At 48.8% G+C, this 24,994-nt stretch overlaps 1 protein-coding gene and 1 long non-coding RNA gene across 8 annotated transcripts in view; one reads left to right on the top strand and one right to left on the bottom strand.

The window, feature by feature from the left end:
• The window catches only part of NEDD4L (NEDD4 like E3 ubiquitin protein ligase), a 329,515-nt gene extending 323,801 nt beyond the window's left edge, over nucleotides 1-5,714 (top strand). For all 7 annotated transcript variants that reach the window (XM_059139231.1, XM_059139230.1, XM_059139232.1 and 4 more), the window contains one exon: nucleotides 716-5,714. In XM_059139231.1, the coding sequence (XP_058995214.1) occupies nucleotides 716-818 (103 nt within the window). In that variant the 3' untranslated portion in view covers nucleotides 819-5,714. The remainder of the gene's footprint in view (nucleotides 1-715) is intronic.
• A 2,518-nt stretch (nucleotides 5,715-8,232) lies between these two features.
• LOC131811101 (uncharacterized) lies at nucleotides 8,233-9,188 on the bottom strand. The gene is made up of 2 exons (XR_009345807.1): nucleotides 9,062-9,188; nucleotides 8,233-8,368 (listed from the first exon to the last, which is right to left on the bottom strand). It is a non-coding gene; the product is annotated as an uncharacterized LOC131811101 (long non-coding RNA).
• Nucleotides 9,189-24,994: the final 15,806 nt, after the last annotated feature.

Here is a 24,994-nt window from a genome sequence, read left to right as displayed (position 1 = left end):
AGACTGAAAGCCCTTTCAGACGTCGCCTTTGGGATTCCCACGTTCCCGAGAACTCCAGTTTGAGCAGCACTGTGCGCTCCTCCCCTGTAACTCCTAGTGCTTGCTGACTTACTCTCAGTGCTCAGTGTGTCTCATGAACCACACGCGGGGTTTCGACAGGGCCCACCGGGGACATGCATCTGTTTCGTCCTGCTGCTGACAGCAGTGAGTTTTCGGAATGTGGGGGCTCTGTTCATATGTGGAATCCCAGGTGACCATCCAGAAGTTACTATGCAGAAAAGCACTTGGCGTGGGATCTAGTGTAGAGGACGCGAGGGCATTCCAAATAGACTTGACCTTGGTTCATCCCTATCGTGTTTAAGTGCTTGGCGGTTGAGGGTCTGGAGCTCGGCCCATACCTCAGGAACCGCTCCGCTCCCCTTTCGAGCTCCCCCTGACCCCAGCTGGGCCTTCCCCGCCCCACATCTGGCTGTGGTAGAGAGGTTTCGTGGCCTCTCAGAAAATTCTCGCCTCTGTTCTGGAGGTTATATAACCTCGTTGGCGTGGGCGGTTGCATTGCCCCATTTATATTTAATGACTCAGGATTGTTGCCGAAGACTTGTACATTCTCCTGCCCAAATACCGCCTGCCTCCTCTGGCCCCGCCTAGGAAACGCTGTCGTGACCACAGGGTAATAAGGATGGCCTTTGACTTACCCTTTCTGTTACTTCTGCAGCTTTAATCGCCTTGACTTACCTCCATATGAAACCTTTGAAGATTTACGGGAGAAGCTTCTCATGGCTGTGGAAAACGCTCAAGGATTTGAGGGGGTGGATTAAGCGCCCCCCACTCGCTCCCCAGCCTCGGGGTGGCTGTTGGTCCAGCAAGTCCTGCTTGCACTTTTGCATTTGCCTAACAACAGACTTTGCAGAGACCAGGCAGAAAGAGCAGCCGCAGGCATGGCTCCTGAGCTGAGCCTTCGCGAGCCTTCGCCTGTGACTTGCCCAGGTTCGGATGTGGGAGCCCGGTCCCAGGTCGCGTTCCTGCATTTTCCACCATGAATTATCAACTGGTTGATGTGTACACTAATTACATTTCAGGAGGACTTAATTCTATTTATGTTGTGCCTCTGTAGGCAAAGCCCTTAATAAATATTTTACATACTTTATAATGACAATGAATGGAATTAATCACTCTACAGGTATAGTATTACAACTCATGTTTACTTTTTAAAATGATTTAGACCGATTTTCAGATTTTATTTCATTACTATTAAAGATGTCTCGTGTACTTGGAAAAGTGAGCATATTTTTTTTTGTATTTGAATTTCATACCAGGTTTAATGTCAGTGACATTTTTTATTTTTGAAGTTTAAGTACCCTCCCACTCCTTACTTGATTAGAATTGGAAGACTGATTTTTGTCCAAACATCTTCTACAGACAAGTACTTTGAGAGCATTTAAACTACAATGTTAGGCATAATGATAATTTGCTCCATACTCAGAATGCAAACAAACTGGATATTATATTTTTTTTTTGTACAAATTTAGCATCCTAGCTGCAGGCTGAGAGAATTGTAACAAAGCATGGTAAATTCAGTGTTGACTTCGAAGGAATCATACCGTTATTCCTTAGAAGTAATTACGTGTGCCAGAACACATCTGGGGACAGGGTTGGACTGTCCTTTCTCAGAAGAGACCTTAGCTACCACTCTCTGACGCTGTACAGTCCTTCCCTTCTCGCCTTTCTTCTTTGCTGTTTGTAGTAGAGACATTTGAATGAACCTTGGCACCGCTTGATTTGAAACTGCAGAAACCAGAGATGTGTTTCATGTCCTACTTGTATGCGTTGGCTAATGGTCGCGAAATAACCAATTTTTGTTCTAACTGCACCAATTCTGAAGGCACTTTATGGACCACATGGAGGTCCTATCTGGTTTTGTTGATGTTTTCTTTTTTACCATAGACGGTCATTGTGATGATGCTCTCTTCTCCCTGCACACATCTTTCCGGTGCAGTGTGTATCCGTTGTGACTCTCGCTGCTGGTGTATAAAACCTAGCTGGAAAGCTGAGCCTACAGATCCGTCCTCACCCGCTGTTCCGCGATTTCTCTGCAACTACCAAGATTCACTGAATGCACACTTCATCTGACCGGGTTTTGTCCCCGGGACGTGTTGCATGCTTCGACACTGTGTACTGCCTGAGTGGTGTCCGTTCTGTGCTGGACTAAAAAGTGGGCGGGAACTTGGATGTGAGCCCCACGGTCAGTCAGCCGATCGGGTGGTGGGGACGGAGGGTTCCGCGCACTTGGATTCTTTGCCGCTTTGAGTGTTTGTTGCAGAATTCCGTGGTGTCTCTAGAGAAAGCCTGCAGAGCCACATAGGGGTTCAGCAGCCCTGCTGCCCTTTTAACCTGTGTTACCCTAAACCCTGTTATGACAGGGGGCTCTAGAGATATGATTTCTTGCCAGTCATCAATAAGACAAAATTGGGGTTTCGGGGCCTCCCTGTTTGTTATATAAGGATGTTTTGGTGTAAGAAATTCATTGTTACCCAGCTCTGGGTGGCTGGTGGAAAAAAACCGTGAATGTTCGTGATTGTAAGTGAGCTGTCTTCAAAGGTGCAGACGTTGGGGGGTTCTGAGAGAAGGTGGATTTCTACGGAGCTGAGGATTAGTTCCCTTTTCTATTGACTTAAAAATCTCCAGTAGTGATCAGAGAACTTAGATGTTGAATGATTGGAAAAAAATATCACACTCATTTTTTTTTTTTTCTATCTGTGGGATTTTTTTTTTCCCCTGGAGTCAATATATAACATGTCTCTTGGCAAAAACCCACTTCATGTAGCCCCTCCTGGTCCAGAGGGCTTTCTTTCTAGAAATCGCACCAAAGCCCGTGTTCGGATGGATTCTGAGAGTGGTCGTTTCATCACAGAGAAAGCCTGCGGTTCTAGCTGAAGAACTAGGTTTCTGTCATTTTGCAAACTGAATATTCCAAAAATCAGAGTATTCCATGTAAATGCAAATTAGGCAGTGTTAAAAAATATGAATGAGAAATCCATCCTAAGATCATTTCCATGCCAGGAGCAGATAGGGATTGTCGAACTATACACCCCTGTGAATACTTGAAAGACCATAGTTGTGATGACCGTTCCGTTCATCTGCCGCTAAATGCGGGATTCGGTGACGGTCAAATAGCAAATGGGTTCGGGGTTTGTTCCTGTTTGGCTTTTGATCCATGCCACATCCCCTCATCTCAGCAATTCTCAGTGTTTCCGTCTTTGTCTAAAATAGTCCTAGATCTTGTTTTCTCTAAGTGCTGACAACCACTCGCCGATGTCTTCCCGACAGAGTCCTGGTGGTGGTTGACAGCAGAATGCTGGTGGGTCCCGTGAGCAGGCGCCCCTGGGGACAGGGTCCAGGACGGGCTGCTGGTCCTGGTTACCCTCCTCTCTGGCGCTTCGGAGTCCAGGGGCTCTGCACCTTCTGTTCCCTTAGAAATTAACCCAGATCAGGCTGGATCTGGCTATTTTTTAGTTGCCTGAAGAAGGTGCAGTTCTTATGGGTCATTTTGCCCCGAGGTTAAGAAGCTAGTTCCAGAATTAACAGCTGCACTGTGGACATGAGCTGTCACGTCCGCCTGTAGGTCCTGGGCGTTTCTGTCCCTGTCCGTTGTTGGCCTGCAGTCGGATTTGGAATGTCTGGATTAGCTTCAGGAGGCGCGCTGCTGCTTTTGTGCTGGCTGCCTCTGCAACAGGAAACCAGGAAGCATTTATCTGTTTTAAAGTTGTATTCAGCTCTGAAACTGTTCTGTTCCGTACTTCTCTGTAGCCAGTCCTGTACCAAATCACAAGAATGTAAGATGCTTCTTTGATTTTTGTTTACGAGGCCCTTTGGTCGACCATCGGGTTTTTCCTGTGGTCAGATGTCAGATGCTCTAAAGTGACCGAAGTGGGTTCTTTCTCCCACATAAGGGTGTAGCGAAAGATTCTGAGAAGTGGTTGGCCGAATATTTGAACCACATTCCATATCTCACAGCATTAAATAGACAACAAGTGCCGTGGCTGTTCCATCCTGCCAGATCTAGACTGGCTCTCTCGAAAGCCAAGTTCACACGCAGCAAATTACTAATTGTTCTAACAGTTAACTCATTGTTTAACACTTGGCTGTAGCATTTTCCTAAGTCTCGTATTTCACCTCTGAACTTGAATGTGGAGAGCATGGGTTAATCTGTTCTCCAGCCCCCTCCCTGCTGTGCTAGCCATCTTCTTTATTTTCCTCTTTCCTCTGCACCCCTTATTGACAGGGAGAGACGGGCACTTAACGTCTGGTATCATTTCCTGCCTTGTCCGGTAGGGGGTGCTGCTGCGCAGGGTGACTGCCTGGTCTCCTCCCTTCCTGGCCCCCAGGCACTACCTCTTGTCTCCTTCGGGCTTTGGGGTACATCCTGAGAAGTCACGTCAAAACTGCCAATTTCAGGTCTGAGATGCGTTTTTAAAAATCCTTACAGACTCCACTTTGTACTTTAGATTTTAAAACTGGGAAGACAATGGGATACACTTTGGACCACTTTCTAATTTATCTAAGCCTTAATGAACAGCGTATGTACACTTGCATACGCACACGCCCGCCCCAGTGTGTGTTCAGTGTCAGAAACAATGCTGTAGCATCAGGACGTGAGCTGGTGTCCTGTTTTATTTCAGAAAACGATAGCTTTCTGTCTATATGAAATTTACCAAGAAAACTTCTCATTAGGCGTCTGTCCTTGGTGAAAGGTGTTGTGCGTGTAGCAACACATGTTTTAAAATGCATGTCTCCTTGTTCGTTGGGCTGGTGTTTCTCAGGAGCATCAGTAGGAGTCTTAACAATGTCGGCTGCAGACCTCTGTGTCCTGCATCTCAGCCTCGTGTCAGAGCATCGAAAGCCTTTCTAATGACCATGACCCTGTGTCCGCAGACACCTGTGTTCCTGTATAAGCCAGTTCGCCCTTTCATTCAGACTGATGTCATCAAAATTGTCACTGTTTCCTTCATGTTAACTTTGCGTGACTTTGTTTTTCCTTTACTAGTACTTACGTGAGATGTATATACATACATACGTATGTATGCTGTCCAAATATATCTATATATTTGTATAGCATTTTTACACCTTTCTCGAGTAATCTGGTTTCGAAAGGGAGTGAGAGAGCTTAGTCCTTCTACAGTTTCCTCCAAGCTATGTCCTGAGATGTCTGACCCTCGGAGCCTGAGAAGGACCCCAGGAAAATGATGCTAACATGCTGTCATTCCGTAATTCGGGATCTTTTACCAAATGAAACATTAAAAACAAAAACAAAAAAAAGCTACTTTAAGGTGAAAAGAGTTTCAAGCATTCCAAATGAATTCTCAGTGTTTCGTAACTTTTTATTATAAACCCCACTTCCTAATAATACAAAGCCAAGTACTATTTGATACAGTGGTTACAAACCAAACTACTTTGAAATTTTTTTTAAAGACAACTTCTGGATAACGCTCCTTTTCACAATCAGAATGGCTTTAAAATACGGTTGAATTTGATACACACAGGAACAGTTTTGTTTAAGAACAAATCTTTTTTTGCTCTTCATTTTTCTTGAGAGATCTAAAGAGAAATTGTAGATTGTTTTCCTGACAGCAAAAGAGTAATGTGACAAAATGAAGTCGTTGTAAAGAAGTGATACAACTTGTCAAATATTTAATAAAGAATTATGGAAGCTGGAACGTTTTCTACACCGAGTATTATGGGTTGTTTGATTTCAAGCTTCTCCATTAATGTGTTGTCTTAATGGTTGCGGGGGGTTAAATGCCTACTGATGGAAGAGCGCGCCTTTCCTTAGTATCCCTCAGAGCCCCACACCTTTAGGGCATCACCGAAGTTTGCGCAGACCACAGAGTCCCTGAGTGATTTCAGGACCTCACCTCGGTCAGTTCAAAGCCCCCAGTCAAGCCGGCAGCGCCCCGCGTGGGAATCCAAGTCTCTCAATCCCATGGTTCGCTTCTGAGGGTCCATGACCAGATGGCCCCTGGGTGTGAGAACACAAAAGCCACAAAAGCAGACCCCCTCACCGAGGAGGGAACACTTCTTGAAAAGCACGGTAGGTTCCCAGAGAAAGTCTTTATGGGACTTGAATTGGACAGGAAAACAAATTGATGGTGTCTTAAGACCTGGTACAGACTCCTTCGTTAGTAGACCACAGGACCCTGTCACGACCAGGGGAGGGGGGGGCACGGGTGGGGACTGAGTGAGAAGGAAGGTTTCCTCCATGGGGCCGAGCTCAGGCAAAAGATGAACCGTCCCTGCCCCCAGCCTGTCCCCTCCTGCTCAGCACCCCTGCAGAGCTGCACAGAACACGGTGTCCACCGAGTGGACTCGAGAAGCTTCAGCTGGCTCCTCGGACTGAACCCCCTTCTCAGCCGGGTGCCCAGCAAACTGGCTGTTCCGTACACGCTGTCCCCTCACATGCGTGAGGCACCTGTCACCAGCAGCTCTGTGGCCCCGGGCGCGTCGCTCCCTGTTGGAACAGGACCCTGGGTGGCAGAGGCGAGGGCTTGGGGCCAGCATGGTGAGGAGGGAGGGCACTGGTTTTCTCCCAAAGCTCCTCTCTGCTTGCCTCACCGCACCCCCATGCTCAGGGAAAGCCTTTTCTTCCTCCTTGAGAGAACAGCTGACCTGGGAGGAGCATGGGGCGCCGTGTGCGGCAAGCACGCCGCCAAGACCGACACACGGAGCCCCGAGGAGGAGCGCTGGGTGAGCAGCTCAGCCCTCTGGGACTAAAGGCAGAGTCTGCTTTGGGCCAACTTTTAAGCAGCCCCTGTGGCAGGCGTGGTATAGAGTTCCCAGGACTGGGAAGGCCCACTTGGCCTGGCCCAGACGAATAACGACACAGGCTGAAGGTAGAAGCTACGAGTCCTCTAGACTTCACTCTTGAGAGATTTCTGTCCATCCTTAAAGCTGCTCTCTACAGGGGCACCTGGGTGGCTCAGTCGCTTGGGCGTCTGCCTTCAGCTCAGGTCATGATCCTGGAGTCCCAGGATCAAGTCTCACGTCGGGCTCCCTGCCCAGCAAGAAGCTTGCTTCTCCCTCTGCCCCTCACCCCACTTGTGCTTGCTCTTGCTCTCTCTCAAATAAATTTAAAAAAAAAATTTTTTTTTTAAGTTTCTCTCTACTTAACACCGCTCAGCAGAGACTGGTAATGCCATTTTCCTTAGTACTCCAGACAGTCCGCTTTGAGTCCCAAAGAACACCCCCCCACCCCACCCAGCGCTTTGTTATGGAAATATTTAGAAGAGCTGAATAGTGGGGTGAACACCAGGACACCCACCCCTAGTTCTGCCGTCCTTTTTTTTTTTTATATATATACTACAGCATGCCTAATGCTAACTAGATTTTGTCATTTCGATTTTTTTTTCTTTTGCAGAATTAAATAAAATTTGAACCGGGTAAATTCGGAGATGTAATTGACTTTACCAAATGATTCATGAATCAGACAGCATCCAGTCTAGCCAAGAGAAAGGAGCTCCCAGGAGCCATACAATATGGAAGGTTTTTAAAGGCAGGAAGGGAGTGGGGAGAAAGGTTTTATTAGCAAAGAATGCATTGTGTCAAGCAAGTCATCCTCCTACTGGGAAGGGAAAGGGTCTGTCTGTGAATTAACCTCCCAGAGCTGAACAGTAAGTTCCAGGTTAGCTGGTTAAAGATCACATTCCTGGCCGTGGGGAGAGGAGAGAGCCTGCAGTTAGGTATTAAGTTCCGTTTTGCTTAGCACGAGTGATTCCATTTTGGACTCCCTGCCCTTTATAAACAGAGATAAAATTCACAAAAAAGTAAATCTTCAGTGTACATTCCCAGAGTTTTGACAGATGCATGCATTAGTATAACCCAAATTCCCGTTGGCCCAGAAAGTTCTTTGTGTCTTCCCCTGGCCCATCTCCAGTCCAGTGTCCCCCCCCCCCACCCCCGACCCAGCCACTGCTGTTCTGAATTTTTTTTTTTCCCCGCACCCTAGATTAGTTTTGCCTGTTCTCAGATTTCACAGAAATGGGACCATGAGGTTTGTTACAGTGACTTTTTAAATTGTAGCTGGTGTATGTACTGCTAGAGCTGTGAACCCCGTGGAAACCCATTAAGTCAGTGGGTAGGAAGCCTTCGGTCATCACTAATGAGAGTTTGATGCCCGAGTAGTGTCCCTCCTTTCGTATATAACATAAAAATCTCCACTTCCCAAATACAACCACTGTGTAGGATGTTCAAGCCTGTTGTTTATATACAGCGATCATCTTGGACTTAACAGGTTGAAGTCCAGGCACGTCTTGCTGTGCCTCACGACGGAGAGGGTGGCCTGGATGGCTCCCCAGGGCCCCTTCATGAGTGCATCCTGTGGAGAGAAGAAGGCAAGAGTTTGTCGGGGCAACTTAATGGCGTCACAAGGAAGCCCAAGCGGTGGCTTAATACGAGAAAGGTTTATTCCTCACGGGCCTGTGTAGGTTGGAGGTGGCGCCCTGCTCCAGCTGTCCCTCAGAACTCGGCCACCCTCCCTCACGGGTGCACCACGGCCTGGGGCAGGGTCCTCCGAGGCGCACAGGCAGAGGCTGAAGGCAGCCTGTGGAGAACGGCCGGACGCCCGTCCCTGGAGGGGGACGAGCCCCACTGCCCACCTCGCCCGGGCCACACGTCCCTCACGTGGCCTTTCCTGACCGCAGAGAAGCATGGGAGATGCCTGGCGGTGCCAGGTGCAAGGGGAAGGAGTCTGGGCACAAGCATTCACTCGGGCCCCAGTGTCTCTCCAGCCTCCAGCATCCCCTTGCAGAGGGAACGTCCCCGGTGGCTGTCTGCCATTTGCCAAATTCCTGGAGTCCTCGGTTCACTCTGTCAGGATCCTACTGCTGGTACTTGCCGTAAATCGCCGCATCAGCCTCGGGAGGCGAGCGGCAGGCGAGGCAGGCCAACTGGGAGGCCCGGAGGCTTGCAGAGTGGTGAGCTGAGCCCCGCCACAGGCCACCACGCAACCCCCGTGCTCCGCTGCCCCGCGCCATCCCGCCACCGACCCCTTCGAGGGACGAGCCCATACCCTGGGTTACGTCAGATGTCAGTGACTGCTCAGACCAGAGGGACGCATGGGCCCTTCCAGAAGGATTTTCATTTTAAACCAGTTCCAAAGGTGGCGGCTTAAACCCAAAGGAATAAAGACGAAAATGATGGCGTTTGGGCCTCCGCAAACTTAGTGGAGGAGGGTGTGGAGGGCAGGGGCGCTGCTTGAACGGCCCCTCCCCAGGCCCTCAGGAAGCCACACCACCTCTCCCCTGGCCACAGGACCAAGCTGTCTCCACCCTCGAAAGCAAGGGCATGTTTTCCAGATAGCCTTCCAGGGCTCTTTGGGCAACACAGCCGAAGGGCCAGAAAGGACCGAGACAGGGCTGGTGTCTCTGCTCCCCAAGAAGTATTCCAATGAGCACCAGGATGCTGAGCACCAGGATGTTGCTCTGTGTTTTTAAGATTTTGTTTGGTAATGGGACACTTGGGTGGCTCAGTTAAGTGTCTGCCTTTGGCTCAGGTCATGGTCCCAGGGTCCTGGGATCGAGCCCCGCATCGGGCTCCTTGCTCGGCAGGAAGCCTGCTTCTCCCTCTCCCGCTCCCCCTGCTTGTGTTCCCTCTCTCGCTGTCTCTTTCTCTATCAAATAGATAAAATCTTTAAAAAAAAAAAAAAGTTTCTGTTGGATAAAGGATTTTTGGTATTAACGTGTAACATATTTAATACTGCTTGTGGCGGAAAGTTTGGGTTTGGGATTGGTCTTTCCAGTACTAGTTACTCAGCTCTCTTAAAAATTCCAAGGGCTCCTCGGCCAGGAGGGTCCTGCCACTCACTCCCCCGACCCTCCACCTCCACTCCCGCCCTCCCCACGCTCTCTTGCCTTCTTCGCTGTGTTGACTTCGAAGATCCTGGCTTGTTCATCAGTTGAGATTATCAGGGGGACATGCCCTCCCCGATGTAATGAGTGTTTAAACACAAGTCAGGCCTTTGAACCCTGGACTCCAGTTAAAAAGTAACAGGCTGGCGACTGGATCAATAGGAAACAAATATTAGCTGTAGGGACCGGAGAGCCACCGTGTTGGGAAATTCCCATTGCCGGTGACACAGAGAGAGCTGTGTCCCTACCCCTCTTGAGAGTCTGGAAAACCCAAGGGCCTCAGGGACCTTGGGCCAGTCATCTTCTTGCTCTACGAGTTGAACACTGAAGCCACCAGCCCTTACGTTAGCTTCCAGAACTCCCTTGACTCAGGATGCCTGCAGAGCCCTCCTGAAGGGTGTGGCTCCTTTGTCCCCTCTTCCCAGCCAACCCGCACTCTAGTCAGACTGCCTCCAGCAAAGCTCTGAGCGTCTCACTCTGCCACGTGCAGAACTTCCACGTGCTCCCATCGTCCTCCTGCCGGGCGCTCAGGCCACGTGGGGTGTTCAGACAGGACAGCAGGTCTCTGTGCCCCTCCTGGCCCGTCCCTAGTCTTCATCCTCCCCTCATTGTGAGGGGTTCGGTGCTACAGCCCTTGCTTCTTTCTTGACATGCCCTTTGGTTTCGGGGACATTTCACCTTCCTGATGGTTCTCTCCCTCCCCAACTTGTCCCGCAGTTTTTCTCCTCCCCTCAATGATGTTCCCCCAGAATTCGCTCTTGGTTCTCTCTCCTTCTCTCCCTCCACCTCCACCACCCCGTCCACCTCCTGGTCTTCTTTCTTCTCCTCTTCCTGTGGCTTGAAGTCGTCACCTCTGTGCGGCCAATCACCAGGTCCACCTCTTACCCCTCCTAGAGCCCGCCACCTTCCTATTCCAAATCTCAGCACATCCCAGTCTAAACTCACTTCTCTCAAACTTCTCCCTTCTTCCAGGCATCTACAGGATGTCCACGAACTTCATCTTTGCCTTTCCGTTTGGCTTTGCTCCCCAAGTCCAAAGAGGGCAAAGTTCAGTTTTCCATTCATTCAGCAAATGTGCTCTGAGCAGCTACCATGTACCAACTACTTTTAGTGGCTAAGAATACAGAAATTACAAACGAAACAAAGCCAAAAGCCATTCCATGAGGAAATATCTTTTCTAGTGGAGGCAAACAAATAGGAAACATATACATAAATAAGAGGTATGTTACATTAGATGTTGATGAAGCCACAAAGGGAAAGCACACTTGGGGATGGGGAAACAGAAACACAAAGGCTCTAAGCCGGATTGAGGAATAAGGTCAAGGCCCTTTTGAATATGCTAACGTGAGACACCTGTTAGACACCCAAGTGAAGAGGTCAAACAGAAAGTTGAACATGGAAGTTCAGGGAGAGGTCAAGGCTGGAGATAGCAATGTAAGTGCCCTCAGCATGTCGATGGAATTTAAAGCTTTGAGATTGGAAAGGAGAGTCCCAGGATTGGCAGATGAGACCATTGGGATTGCAGTGGCCCAGAAACCTGGCGGGAAACTGAGAGCCAGTGGGGCCCAAGAAACAGGAAGAGGAGAGCTTATTTCTGAAGGCGGGAGACCGTGTGTGTGTCAGTTACAGACAGTCCCAACTGTTTAACTTAATGATTTTTTAACTTTACGGTGGTGCCAAAGCGATATGCATTCAATAGAAACCGTACTTAGCAGTTTGAGTGTTAGGTTAGTGTAGTGAATGCATTTTCGACTTAATGATACCCTCAGCTCCTGCTGGGTTTATCAGGACGAAACCCCATCATGAGTGGAGACAGATCTGTGCAGTGGTTGGTCCCCAAGATGAGGGCTGAGGCATGACTACTGGAACTGGCCGGAAGGACGACACTGGTGATCTCTATAGAGATGGTGGGGGGACCCTTCCGGGAGAAGCAGGAGGGGCGGAGGACAGCAGGAGCACCCTGACCAGCTCAGGATCTGCACCTTCCCCTCCCCCTGACTGGCCTCGGAAACATCTGTCCAGCTTACGACAGTAACCTCCGGACGGCGCTCCCCGTTCCTCCTCGCCCCATTCCCAATGCAGTGCACACACAGCCCAGCTCTACCTTCTGCACCGTCGCCTGCAGAAATCCTTCAGTGGCTGCCACTGGCCACCAGTGACAATCTGAACTCCTCCGCCAAGCTCTCTAAGCCACGGGCAGGCTTCAGATCACTTCCCCTTCCTGCCTGTATCTTCACCTTCTTACAGACCTCTCCCCGCACACGCCTTGTTTTCCTGCCTTCTTGCCTTTGTTCACCCTGTCCTCTCTACTAGGAGTGACCTTCCTACACATCAACTTTACTCAAAATTCAGAGTCCCTCCCAGATGTCACCTCACCCAACGAAGCCCCTCCTGGCGCCCCCAGCCCCTGAAGGTCCTCCCCTCCTCTGAGCGGGCAGCGTTTGGCCCCTTCCTTGTCGGGATGTCGGTGTCCTGGTCCCCTTCCTACCATCACCACAAGACACCTGATGGCACAGGGCTTCATCAGCCCTGATGGCACAGCTCTCCCCCAGATGCTCGAGAAGGCTGGTCTAAACAGAACCGGACAGGGGTCTGGGGAATGGCGTGCAGCTGCTGGTCACAGTGAGCTTGGAGGTTGTCTGTGGATTTCAGTTTCGAGAATCCTCACTGTTTCCTGCCTCTGTCCACTCCCGAATAATAATCAAACATTGGCCCTTCACCTCATGACCCTGAAGAGGGACCCAGTTGTCCGTAAAAAAAAAAAAAAAAAAAAAAAAGGTATTTGAGGTCCCTGGTAAGAGAACAAGAGAGGAAACAAGGAGTCAGGAAAAGACATTGAAACCCCAAAATGGCATGAGTGTTTTGATGCTGTCAACATTCCTTGTTGCCTCAAACAATGGCCACTCAGCAATGCCAGGGTCGCCTTTTTGCTCCTTTCAGATGTGACCTTCAAGCCCCAGAGCATAAGCCACACTTCAGTCCTCAAGAGACAGTGGTCTCCTTGGAGACCTGCACACATCTCGGCCACACGCGTCTGTCTCTGCAGAAGCACCTGGCAAGTGACTTCTGGTGGCTGCTCAGCGGTGTCCTTTGGGGGCTGACGAAGCCCTGCTCGCAGCTATAGGCAATTTGGACCAACGTGAGATTTGGGCTTGAATTATCTAATAATTACCCATTTTTCTTTACTTATAATGTGACTCTTGTCCTACCTTGTCACAATACAACCCCCGTAGGGGTTTTACCTCGTGTACACTGGGAAGCAGATCGCTCCTAAGTGTCTCCAGGCCTCCACATGGTCTCTTCTCCTGGGGCTGCCAACGTGTCTTACCCACTGTCCTGTGCTGGAGGTCTGGCCTCTGTCGGGCTTGGAGGCCTGAGTCAGGTGGGGCAGCCCCTCCTTGTGATGTCTTACAGGTAGAACTTTATCTTGGGGAAGGAGAAGGAAAGGAAAATCTCAGGAGTGAAGACTTCAACTCATCCCCACCCCCAGTCTCGGAAAGTTCTTTTATTAAAAGACATGCCAATGCCCCGGAAATGGTCCCTCTTTTTTTCAAAACCCCACTCAAAGAAATGGAGTGTGGAAGAGCCTCCCTGTTCAAAACACCATCTTCCCAGGCCCTGCCCATCCCAAATCCGGAGACAGCCTACACTGCAGCCCCGGCCCCAAGGAGGAACAAACAAAGAGCCATGTGAAGTTAGTTTGACAAACCCTTCCACAGATGTCACGGCGTGGTGGGGAATGTCACAGACACTGAGAAAGACATGTACAGGTTCCCTACAAGAAGCATTCCTTCATTCATCCACCCATACCCATCCATTCATTCATTCAGGTAATACTAACTGATCATTATTCATACCAAATATTTGCCCTTAAGATTTTCATTTAGTGGCAAGGCAGAAGAGAAAGCCAATAATCAGAGCAAAACATGCTTTAGATCCACAACCCAAAACTCTGGTGGCCAGCTGTACTTTGGAAGGCAGATTTTAAAAAAAATTTTTATTTTTTATTATTCTTTTTGTATTTTAGCAAAACATTGTGTTCTATGCCCCGTGTAATGTGCTGGTAGAGTCTGGGGCAGCCTGCTGTCATCACAACCATTAATATTGCTACATCCAAGCATTCTAATACCTACACCAAGTGAATAAAAACTATAAATAACCTCATGTCAGTTCAGGTCAGGTTTTTGTCATCAAAGGCCCCCAGTGAGACTGATTTCTTCCTCTTCTTCTTCTTTTTCTTCTTCTTCTTTTTTTAAAGCTTATTTATTTATTTATGTCCTCTCTACACCCAGCGTGCAGCTCAAACTCACGACCCCGAGTGGAAGAGTTGCACACTCTTCCGACTGAGATAGCCAGGTGCCCCAAGATTGCTTTTCACATTTATAAAAGCTGAATTTTGGAATGACACAGAAGGGATTGTGCCCCTGCTCAGAGATCTGTCAAAAAGTCAGGTTAAGGAATTCTTCTCGGGGCAAGTACTGTTTGAGCGGAAATTGAAAAGATCAGCTGGTAGAGAGGAAGAACTTGGCAACGCACACCCGCCAGCCATGTATAAAGGCTCAGGCAGGCCACAGGGCAGCCCGGGCCAGCCATAAGGGAAGCCGGGTCCTGCTGCTACAACAGGGACCGGGCGGTGCTGACCAAAGCCAAGAACCCCTCACCCAGAGCCACCCAGAAATGGAGCCCAGCACACTCCACTTACACACACCCCAGGGGATTCTGATTCTGACTCGTGTCCTAGCTCAAGAACCACTAGTTTATTTGAAACCCCCCATTAGCCAGGCTGTATTCAAAGCTGCTTTAGAAATAAGAACACAGATAATCCTCCAAACAGCCTATCTAGGTAACTGCATTATTATTCCCATTTTTCAGATGGGAAAAGGAAGGTGAGCAGAGGGGAAAGTAAATCTCATCCAAGGTCACAGAGCTTGTGAGAGACAGACCAAGAAGTCTGGCTCCAGAGTTTGTGCTTTTAACCGGAATGGGATACTGCCTTGCACTGATTCAGACATCTAAAGGTTCCACCTGCAGCGGCTGGAACCCTGAGACTTCGGCCACCTGGAGTCCTGAGGAAGCATCCTGGGGACTGCAGATCACGCCCTGGTCCCCCTGCCCGTGGGGACCAGACCATGCAGGGTGGGGGTCAGGGAAGCGGGGGGGGGGGGAGCTTTGGTCTTTCACCCCTGGGGGCTTGCAGCCTGGAAAGAAGCTGACCAGTTTGCAATCAACCTTTTGGCCTTTGGGTTCAAAGCCCATGTTGCCCTGCTTTTTATCTATGTTACTGATAATCTGTTTCCAGAGTTTGTTTGAGGAGATGCGAGCCAGGAAGCTGAGAGAGGGGGTTGGAGCCAGCTGACTGGATGGTCAAGCCTGGTGAGCAGTTTGCACTCTTCTTGTGTCAATTCCAAAAGGCAGAGTTTGGAAATAAAGTCAACAGAGAGCTTTTCTTCATCTGCACATAAACAGCAGTTCACCCGTGTTTGGAGAGAGTTGGGCAATGCTGAAGGGAGCTGGGTCAGGAGAAACGTCAACTTTGACTTTTAAGTCTCTGAAGCTGGCTTTGGTTTCCTTGTTTGTACGAGCACACCTACAGCTCGCATCAAAAAAGAAATGCTCCAGGCTTCTGTGTGCCCCCCCTCATCCCCATCCACCCACCATGGAATTATCATGGGCATTAGAGAATGTTCTGGAACACTCTGCCTTCTTCCCTTACACTGGGTGTCTGCCATCGCTGCACAAACCGTCACCAAGCAACCTCTTTTTGGTGGCCCCAGAGTTCTTGTTCAAGGACAACTGCTCTCTAGCTTAAGCCAATTCAGAGCCGACTGGAATCACACGTGTAGCAATGAAAGTGGCCAAATGCCATGGGTAGGCATAGCAACCATTTACTCGGAGAGGTTTTTTAAATAGAGAAGGAACATTAGACATTTTTTGCTCCAAACCTCTTGCTTTGCAAGAGAAGAAACGAAGGGTTGAGGGTAGGGTTGGGGTGGGGGGCTTCTTGCCCCAAGCACCCAGTTAACAAATGACGGCGATAAATCAGAGCCCACTCACCCAAACCCCAGCTGGCTGGAATTATCTCCCCCACTCTTCAGCCTCTTATTGGCCTCAAAGCTTTCCAATTCACATTCTCAACCACCCATTCAGACTTTTATTTCTGGAATAAATATTTTCTGTGTGCCCAATGATGGATTGGAACCTCGGGACGAACCCGTAACAGGATCCACCCCTTCCTTCGAGGGGCTCCCGTGGGAACGCTTCATGCTCTCTCCTTCCTTCCGCCCCCTTCCCTTCAGAAATGGCTCTGGGTGCCGTGTCTCCTCTATCAAGTGGAAACAGAATCTCTGGGGCTGGGTTCCAGGCATTGGTAGCTTAAACTTCTCCCTGGGTCAATCAAGCTTGAAGGTCCAGCTTGGAGGAAGTCACGGAGCCCAGTTCTACTTGATTTGTCTCCTTGGACCCTCTCTCCTACTGCACAGGGCAAGAGTGAGGGGGACCCAGCATTTTCACATCTGTTACCTGTGCAAAAAAGGAGGCTAAGGCAGCTTCCCAAAAAGTCTCTGGGGTCTGAGGCCACTAAATAAATAATAAAATAAAACGAATAAGTAAAAGACTTTGGACCATAGGCATCTCTAAAGGAAAAGAAACAAGTGAGCTGGAACGGTAGCTGGAGTTTGAAACATGCAGAGGAGACGATGGGGCCCGTTCTTGGGACTCAGTTTTTCCTTCAAGGGAATGGAGCCACGGTTGTGTTGGACTGATCTGGTAAGTGTGTGGTGCAGTTCAGAAAACACCAGGCAGCTTCCTGTAAGATCACTGAGAGGGTTCATGAGAGCCAAAAGCATGAAATAAATCAGCGAAGGAACGGGGTTCTGGTTAGAGCCTTGCTCTCCCCCGGAATACAATCTGCCACTCCAAATGACTCACGCACTGATAAGAAAGACTAAAAATATTCAAGCATGACATTTGCATCTATTAAATAGTCGTTCTGTCGCACACCGTTGGAGACTGGGTTTTCAGAAGGTTACTGGGAATGATCTGCGTCTGCGGCTCGGTATTTGTGGCTTCAAAGTGAACCCCAGCGTGGGAGAGGCTCCGACGGGCTCCGTGGGCCTCAGCACCAAGTCACGTCCTTCGTTGGTATATTAGAAGCATCTGTAAGATTCAAGTATTTTTACTGAAGTTGGAAGAGTGCCTGGCATTGCCCTTCACCTGACCGGGGAGGGATGAGCGCCAGCTGACCAGGCGTCCGCTGTCTGAGCCAGGAGCGGAGCAGCTGGATTCCGAGCTCTGGACAGCAGCTGGTTTTTCTTTGTTCCTCCTTAGATAGGTGTCAGGTTTCCTCCTTGGTGCTTACGATGAGCCAGGTTTGGCTGTGGCTTCTCAGATGGCATCACCCAGGACAGATGAGGGAATTCAGAGCCCCTCATTCTGTAAATCAACCCTGTCATGTGTCTGACTCTGGTCTGTTGCACAAGCAAAGGCCGGGCTGTCCTGGACCCTCCTACTCTGTCCTAAGAGCTGCTGAGCAACACAGGGCCGGAGAGCCAGAGTTCAACCTCGAGGGGAATCAAGAGTTAGATTTCTGCCCCCAAAGATGCAGAGGGAGGAGGAAGTCCCTAAAAGGACGAGAGCGAGGGAGCTGGAAGAAATGGCCCATTGGGAGGACCTAGGACTCCACTGTTCCCAGCCCTCCTAGGCAGAGCAGATCCTGCCCCCCACACTCCCCACCAAGACGGCCAAGTTCAGGTGACCAGCAAGGGGGAGCAGTCTAGCTCTGGGGCTCATAGCTGCCAAGAGTTTGAGTTCTGACAGGACAATGGCCTTTAAGAGGCAGGGCCTGTGTTTGGATTAAGAAAATGCTGGAGATGCTCTCCGGAGAATTTGCTTGCAGATTGACTCAAACTAGATGCGCAGCTCCAGACTGGGACAAGGAGTTGCGTGGGGATGTCATTTGAACTTGCAACAGGTGAACGCACAGATCCGGGGACGCAGTTAAACAAATTATGGTCCTCCCTTACGATGGAATGCATGGTGGCCGGAAGCAGCCCACAGAGCAGTCTCACAGGGTGTAAGCAAGCTGTCCCCTCAGAATCACTGCTAGCAGCTGGTCTATATATCATCTCCCTCCCTTTACTTTCCCCTAAGGCCAACCTGGGCAGCTTTAGCAAATTTCCGTTATTGAAATCTGTCCGGTCCTCTGTAAAACTCCAACTCCTTTAATAATTCACAGCATTCTATGACTCAGCCAAAGAGTTTCTCTGTGCACTGATACAAAGTGATCTCAGAGATACATTGTGAAATGAAAAAGCAAGGTTCAGAACAGTGGATAGGACAGTCCTAGTCTGGATTTAAAAGGGAGCTATATATACACACAGGGGTCTGCGGTCATAGTCTCTACAAGAAAGGACTAACACTGGTTGTCTTGGGGATGGGGTGTGGGGTCCCACTTTCACTGAAGACCTCAATAAAGGGTTTAAAGCAGGCACCCAGTTAGAGGTAAGCACCTCCCCTAAGCTGGAAAAGGAGACAGAAGCCAAACTAAATGGGCCTTTCCACGCATTTAGCAAAAGTAAGCAAGGAACAGAAGAGCAAGGGGGTGGATGTCACCAGCTCGGTGTGTAGCAGAGAAAGGGGGCCAGCCAAGGAAAACCACGTTACTGGGTTCAAAAACAGTTGCTGGCCGTGCAGCACCTGCTTGTAGAGGACAGGTTGCAATGAAAGGTGCTAGTGAGTTCATATCCTTAAAACCAGAGGAAAAGAAATGAGAGTTGTTGGAAGAGGGGAAAGCAGAGAAACGTTTGTATCTAGAGGTGCGGGCACAGATTTCACTCTGAGACTCACGTACGAAGCCTTGGCTGTATCTGCTGCCTTGTTAAAACATCACAGCCACTTTGTAGAGGAGGACACTTGGGGCAGGGAGCTGCCATTGTCATGTCACACAGCCAGTCCATGGCAGAGTGGGGGACTGTACTCAGTTGTGGCTTTTTTTTTTTTTCTAATTCTAAGTGTGATTCTATTTTCTGCACCCTTTTGTGCAAGTCATGTGCCCTGCAGGGAATGGTGAGCCTCTGGATGCCAAATACACAGTAACCCCCACAATGTGCCCTCTCTCCATCTGTCTTCCCACCAGCAGCTGCATGCTGTCTTTTAGAATTCCAATTTTTTTAAAAGATTTTATTTATTTATTTGACACAGAGAGAGAGATCACAAGTAGGGAGAGAGGCAGGCAGAGAGAGAGGGGGAAGCAGGCTCCCCGCCGAGCAGAGAGTATGATGTGGGGCTCAATCCCAGGACTCTGGGATCATGATCTGAGCTGAAGGCAGAGGCTTTAACCCACTGAGCCACCCAGGCCCCCCTAGAATTCCAATTTTGAGCCATGTTCATATGATACCGACACCAAGAAACATCAAATCTTACCAGATTTGCTCTCTGATCCTTTTCCAGTATGTTTTATTGCTGGAACTATGATCAATTAGTCCATTTTGAAGGGCTAATGGATGAATGGGTGGTACTCTCAGCCAACATACTGGAACTTAACCAGGGGCCTTTGGAGATGAAGACTGAGCTGAGATGTCTCTACCCACTCCCCAAACCCCAGGCACCCCTTGTCCCTCTTATGGCAACCTCTGTGAGCAGCGTCTCAGGTGTCCTGCCAGACAAAGACATAGCTTACTCTTTTTCCTGTTTTCACTGGCATGGAAATAGGTTACACACACAGCTGAGTCTTCTGGGTTTTTTAACTTACTAAAACTTTGAGAGTGCTGTAAGAGTTTGGGGTTTTTTGTTTGTTTGTTTTTAAATAGGCTCCACCCCCACTGTGGCGCCCAACCTGGGACACAAACACAGGACCCTGAAGATCAAGACCTGAGTCAAGGTCAAGAGTCAGAGGCTTGGGGCACCTGGGTGGCTCAGTGGGTTAAGCCGCTGTCTTCGGCTCAGGTCATGATCTCAGGATCCTGGGACCGAGTCCCGCATCGGGCTCTCTGCTCAGCAGGGAGCCTGCTTCCCTTCCTCTCTCTCTGCCTGCCTCTCCGTCTACTTGTGATCTCTCTCTGTCAAATAAATAAATAAAATCTTTTAAAAAAAAAAAAAAAAAGAGTCAGAGGCTTAACCTACCGAGTCACCCAGGTGCTCCGTGTTCTAAGAGTCTCCTAAGAGCAATAGATCTTTGAGATTGATTCACAGATTTGTTTAAACACACACACACACACACACACACACATCTCACATTATTTTAATGGTTCCAGAATATTTCTCTCTATGAATACGCTTTATGTTATTTGACCATGCCTTTCTAATGGATATATGCTATGTTTTTAATCCTTTGCTATATGAACAATACAGCAGTTTTGCATGTATCTGTAAAAGAAATTCCTAAAAATGGAATTGCATGTCAAAAGATGTAGTCATTTGTAACTCTGATCATTTTCTTTGCAACCTCACCATCAGTGGATGAAGGTGCCCATTCCCCATACCTTTGCCAACCCCATGGAGAGCTGGTAGACTTCTACAGGGGACAAGAGGCAAGACAGTGGCCAGAGTTAGGTTCCGTGTGGTGTCCTGTGGCAGCTTCTGGTGCTTGAAAAGAAGCTTAAAGGTGCTGGGGGTTGCCCAGGAGAAGAAATCTGGCACCACAAAAGACATTAGAAGCTCTGAGACCAGCTCTACCTACCTCTCCGCCCTGCCAGGGTGAAGACAACAGAAGGGTTCCATGGTCCACAATCACGTTGAGGTTGATGTCAAGACACAGGTTTGCATTGTGTTGGGGGGAAATCAAATCCAAGCATGTGAAGAAATGGCAAATGCTCGAAGGCGATTGCCTGGGTTTGCGAATCTTCGGGCACAGTGGCTCCTTGACTGTGTCTCATACAGAACAGGAGTGACCAGAAGTAATGAGTTCTTTCTCTACCAGCAGCGTTCTAGTTTCTCCAAAAGGATCGTGAGGTCTGAGAGAGGAGGCCTCCGTCTTTGCCTACCCCTACCCTCTCTACACTCTGGAAAGGTGGTTTGAGGAATTGGAGCCTGCAGTGATGGCCTCTGACCCCGGTCTTCTGGTCTTCTGGTCAACAAAGACAGGCTTCTCTTCAGCTTTCTAAAGACAAGGCTGGCTGCTACCCTCGTTCAGTCAGGCAATTTTCTGGCCATGTTCACTCTACTTCTTTGGGACTTAGATACCAGTGTGAAATGTCAAGGGCTTAAACTGACCCCTTTACTGGCATGATGCTGCTTGTCTCTCCTGAGGAACAGGTGGAGACATGGCCTGTCTTCCCGGCAGGAAATAACCTAACGACAGACCCTTATCTGTAAACAGCTAAGGGATCCCGACGTAATTTGATCTTCTCTGTGACTAATCCTCCCTGCCCAACCTGGCTAGGCATATACGCCATCCGTGGGACAGACGTTCATGGGCAGAAAAGGGAAATAAAAGAAGTAAGGAGCAGAGGATAAGAAACTGAATATACTTGTCACAGAGTAACTGAATCAGAAAGCCCCAATATCAGAGCTTCGAGGGGATTGTGTCACCCAGTCTCTGAGTGAGTGCTCCCCACCCTGAGAAAATGAAGGCTATGCAGGTGAGGCAACTCATCCCAAACCAAAGTCCCCACCATTCAGAGCTGGTCTCCATCTGATTTAGGATGCCTCATAGGGAGGTTTGTGAATTTCATAGACATTGATCTTTTTGCCTTATAGTGAGTGGTTGAAACATTCTCCTTCACCTGGAAGTTTGCCATGACACCAACCCAAGTGGATGAAAACAGGTGCAGAAGGTTTCTGGAAGGTCTGGATGCATTTCTTTTTCCCAGTTAAGCCAAGCTAGGGGGACACTCAGATGAGCCCCCCTTGAGTGTTTCCTGGGCAGACAGGTCCCATTGGGACTTTGTGAGTAACCTCCAATATAATAATCACTAACAACAAAATATACTTAAGTCGTATTAATTAAGAAGAATACCCTTTCGGATGATTTCAATTTTTTTTTAAAGGGCATTGATAGTCTAAGGAAGAAAGCTCATTCCAGGTATTACTCACCAGCTCTGTGCAATAATTCACATCCCCATGGTGTCTCTCACCAGCCAGCTAGGTCCCAAATTCTTTTTCATTTAAAAAAAAATGTTTTGTCTTCTATTTCTATTATTGGTACTTTTATCACCAGGCTTTCCCTGCTGTGTAGATCGGCTCAAATTCCAACAGTTGGCTAACAGCCACTGAACAGCAGCGCCGTTCCAGACCCCATAAGCATTACTTTGACACTCTAACAGCATTACAGAGGCAATTATCAGACTTATGTCTTTAAATATATGAAAACAGAGTCCATCACACAGGCACAGCCTATAAATCAATGTGAGACCCTAAATGGTTAATATATTGATCATATTGGTTATTAACATATATACGCTGAATAATATCTTGTGATTTTAGCAAAGGTTATAATTATGTTCCTATCAAGTTATTTAGATGGCTTCCTTCTGTCCTCCAGAATACTTCCTGAAATCCCACCAGCAGAAATTGGTCCTTTGTATTAATGTTCACCCGCTTCAAGGCTCCTCTGTCAGCACACACATCCCTGAGGAAGGGGTGGCAGGCACCATGCGCCCCTAGAACACCTAATCTCCGCCCATACTGCTTACCCGCTTCGTTACCTCTCCTGTCTGCAGCCTAGAAGGGAGGAGGTCCTGAAGGCAGGAGAGAACCTTCCAAAGCCAGGGCCTCGGGTTTTCCTAACTTAGAGTTTTGCCAGAAGGTCCTGTCCGTAGGGCTTGATGAAAAGCAAGAAAGAGGCTGAAAAGGTGGTCGTGCCCCAGAGCACAACAGTTCTACTTCTAATGGCTGGTCACCACGAAAGCCGAATGCCGCCATGGAAACAGTCAGCATCTCTGTGTACCCCGACTGCTGGGAGCAGAGGGAGGCCGGGGGCACAGATGGGAATGTGGGGGGCAGATGGGTGCCTCAGAGAGTCTGCAGGCTCCCACAGCTGGTCCTCAGATCGTGCACCTTTGCCATCTCTCTGCACTTTTGGCGCCCACCCCCACAAGCACACCGCAAGGCAGCTTGGAGCGGAAGGCGTGCCGGCCGGCGGGGCAGAGATCACAAGAGATACCCAGAAACGTCTCTCCAACTCCGGCACCAGCTCTGCTGGCCCCACTGTGGGCATCCCATCCCTAAGAGGGCCTTTCCCAGAGCCTCCAGACTTCCTCTCTTCTCCTTCCCCACATTTCTTCCTGCCCACCAAGTGATCCCGTCTAGATAAAATCAACACCCTTCAAGAGCCTTCCAGTGCTTAAAATGAAAAAATAAAAGCAAAACAACAGAACGAGAGCAGCCCAGTGCTCTTGGGATAAAGATGAAACCCCACAGGAGACCGCCCTGCCTATCTTGGGTCCTCCCCGTGCACCATTTCCCACTGTTGGGTTTGCTCCAACCGCGTGGGCTCACCTTCCGACCTCTGCCTCAGGCATTCGCACATGCTGTTCCCTGTACCTGCTATCTTTCCAGCCCCCTCTGGTGCCTAGACAATCCCTATGCCTCCTTCAGCGCTCAGGACAAACATGGCTTCCTAGCGGAGACGTTCATGACCCCACTCCTAGGTCAGGCCCCCCGGGATCTCCTCACTGACACCCCTACCACTAGCACACACTCGGGGCTGTCTGCCTCCCTTTTGGATTGAGTTAAAGCTTCCCTAACTCCCACCCTGACTGGCCCCAGGACTGCTGAGCGTCAAGGCCCTCTGCTGCCCATTGGAGGCGTCTCTGTAAACAGTGCAGGCAGACGACCGTGACCTCTATTTGCGAGCCGGCAGGCCTTCATCTGTACAGAAACTCTAGTCCTTTGATGTCACGCTGTGTCTGTTCTCCGCTTTTGGAAGAAGAGACCATGTCTTCCCTCACCCGTTGCCAGGTTCAGAAGCCTCAGAACTCTGCTTCTGATCTTCCAAGCAATTAAAAAACAGCCAGGTAAAGCCCAAAATGCAAAAGCCCCCTACCCCACCTCCCAACCCCTAGTCCACTCCCCTCCAGGCCCACTGTCCACTATGTCCTTTGCATCTCTCAAGAACAAAAAGAAAAAGTAAACTATTACCACCAAATAAATGCATGTAACAAACACACATAAGTATTTATTTAGATCCTTTTTATTTTTTTATTTTTAAGGATTTTTTAAAAGATTTATTTATTTATTTATTTATTTGAGAGAGAGAGAGAGAGAGATTGAGAGTGAGAGAGAGCATGAGAGGTAAGAAGGTCAGAGGGAGAAGCAGACTCCCTGCGGAGCTGGGAGCCCGAGGCGGGACCCCAAGGACTCTGGGATCATGACCCGAGCCGAAGGCAGTGGCTTAACTCCCTGAGCCACCCAGGCTCCCCTCAGATCATTTTTATTTATACCAAATGTATTCTGATCTATTTTGGACTTGGGAAGCATGGCGTTAGTCATCATCCCTACCGCAGGCCCCAGGCTTTTTCTGTTTCTGTTTAAATGTCTGCACGCTCCGCAGGATGGAGCGGTAGGGTCACCGCGCTGCGACAGAGCTCTGTTATTCACCCACCCACTCACCAGAGAGATTTCATTTGCTTCGCTTTTTGTTCTTACAGTGCTGCAATGAGTATTTTTATATACGTGGCTTAGTATCCTTTCGTGAATATGTCTATGCAGTAAGTTTGCATTCACAGAATTACCAGACCTGGAGGGATGTACTTCCAATTTTAACAGATATTGTCAAAATCATCCTTTAAAAAGTAGACCATGAACACTTCTGGCAACAAGTGTCTGAGTGGGGCCGGTGTCCCGCAGCCTGACCAATACCGGATATCGACCAGCCTTTTCATTTTTACTTGTCTGCTCGCTGAGAATTGATATCTCATCTATGTTCTACAATTATGAGTGAAGTCAACCATGGGTTTGTGTATTTATTTTTCTGGAAACTCCGTGTTCATACCCTTTCCTGATTTTCATGTTGAATTATTCAATCTTGATTGAGAGGAATGCTCTGGAAACAAAAGAAATGGGACTGTGTTCTGTATCGCTAATAGTGTTTTTTGCCTTCTGACTTTATTATTTTAATCATCTACTGTTCGAAATTCTTGAGTTTAGGCTTTGTGTGC

The sequence above is a fragment of the Mustela lutreola genome, chromosome 11 (assembly GCF_030435805.1).
Source record: "Mustela lutreola isolate mMusLut2 chromosome 11, mMusLut2.pri, whole genome shotgun sequence".
NCBI lineage: Eukaryota > Metazoa > Chordata > Mammalia > Carnivora > Mustelidae > Mustela > Mustela lutreola.
Note: the sequence above shows the minus strand (reverse complement) of the source record. Positions and strands in the feature narration are given on the sequence as shown.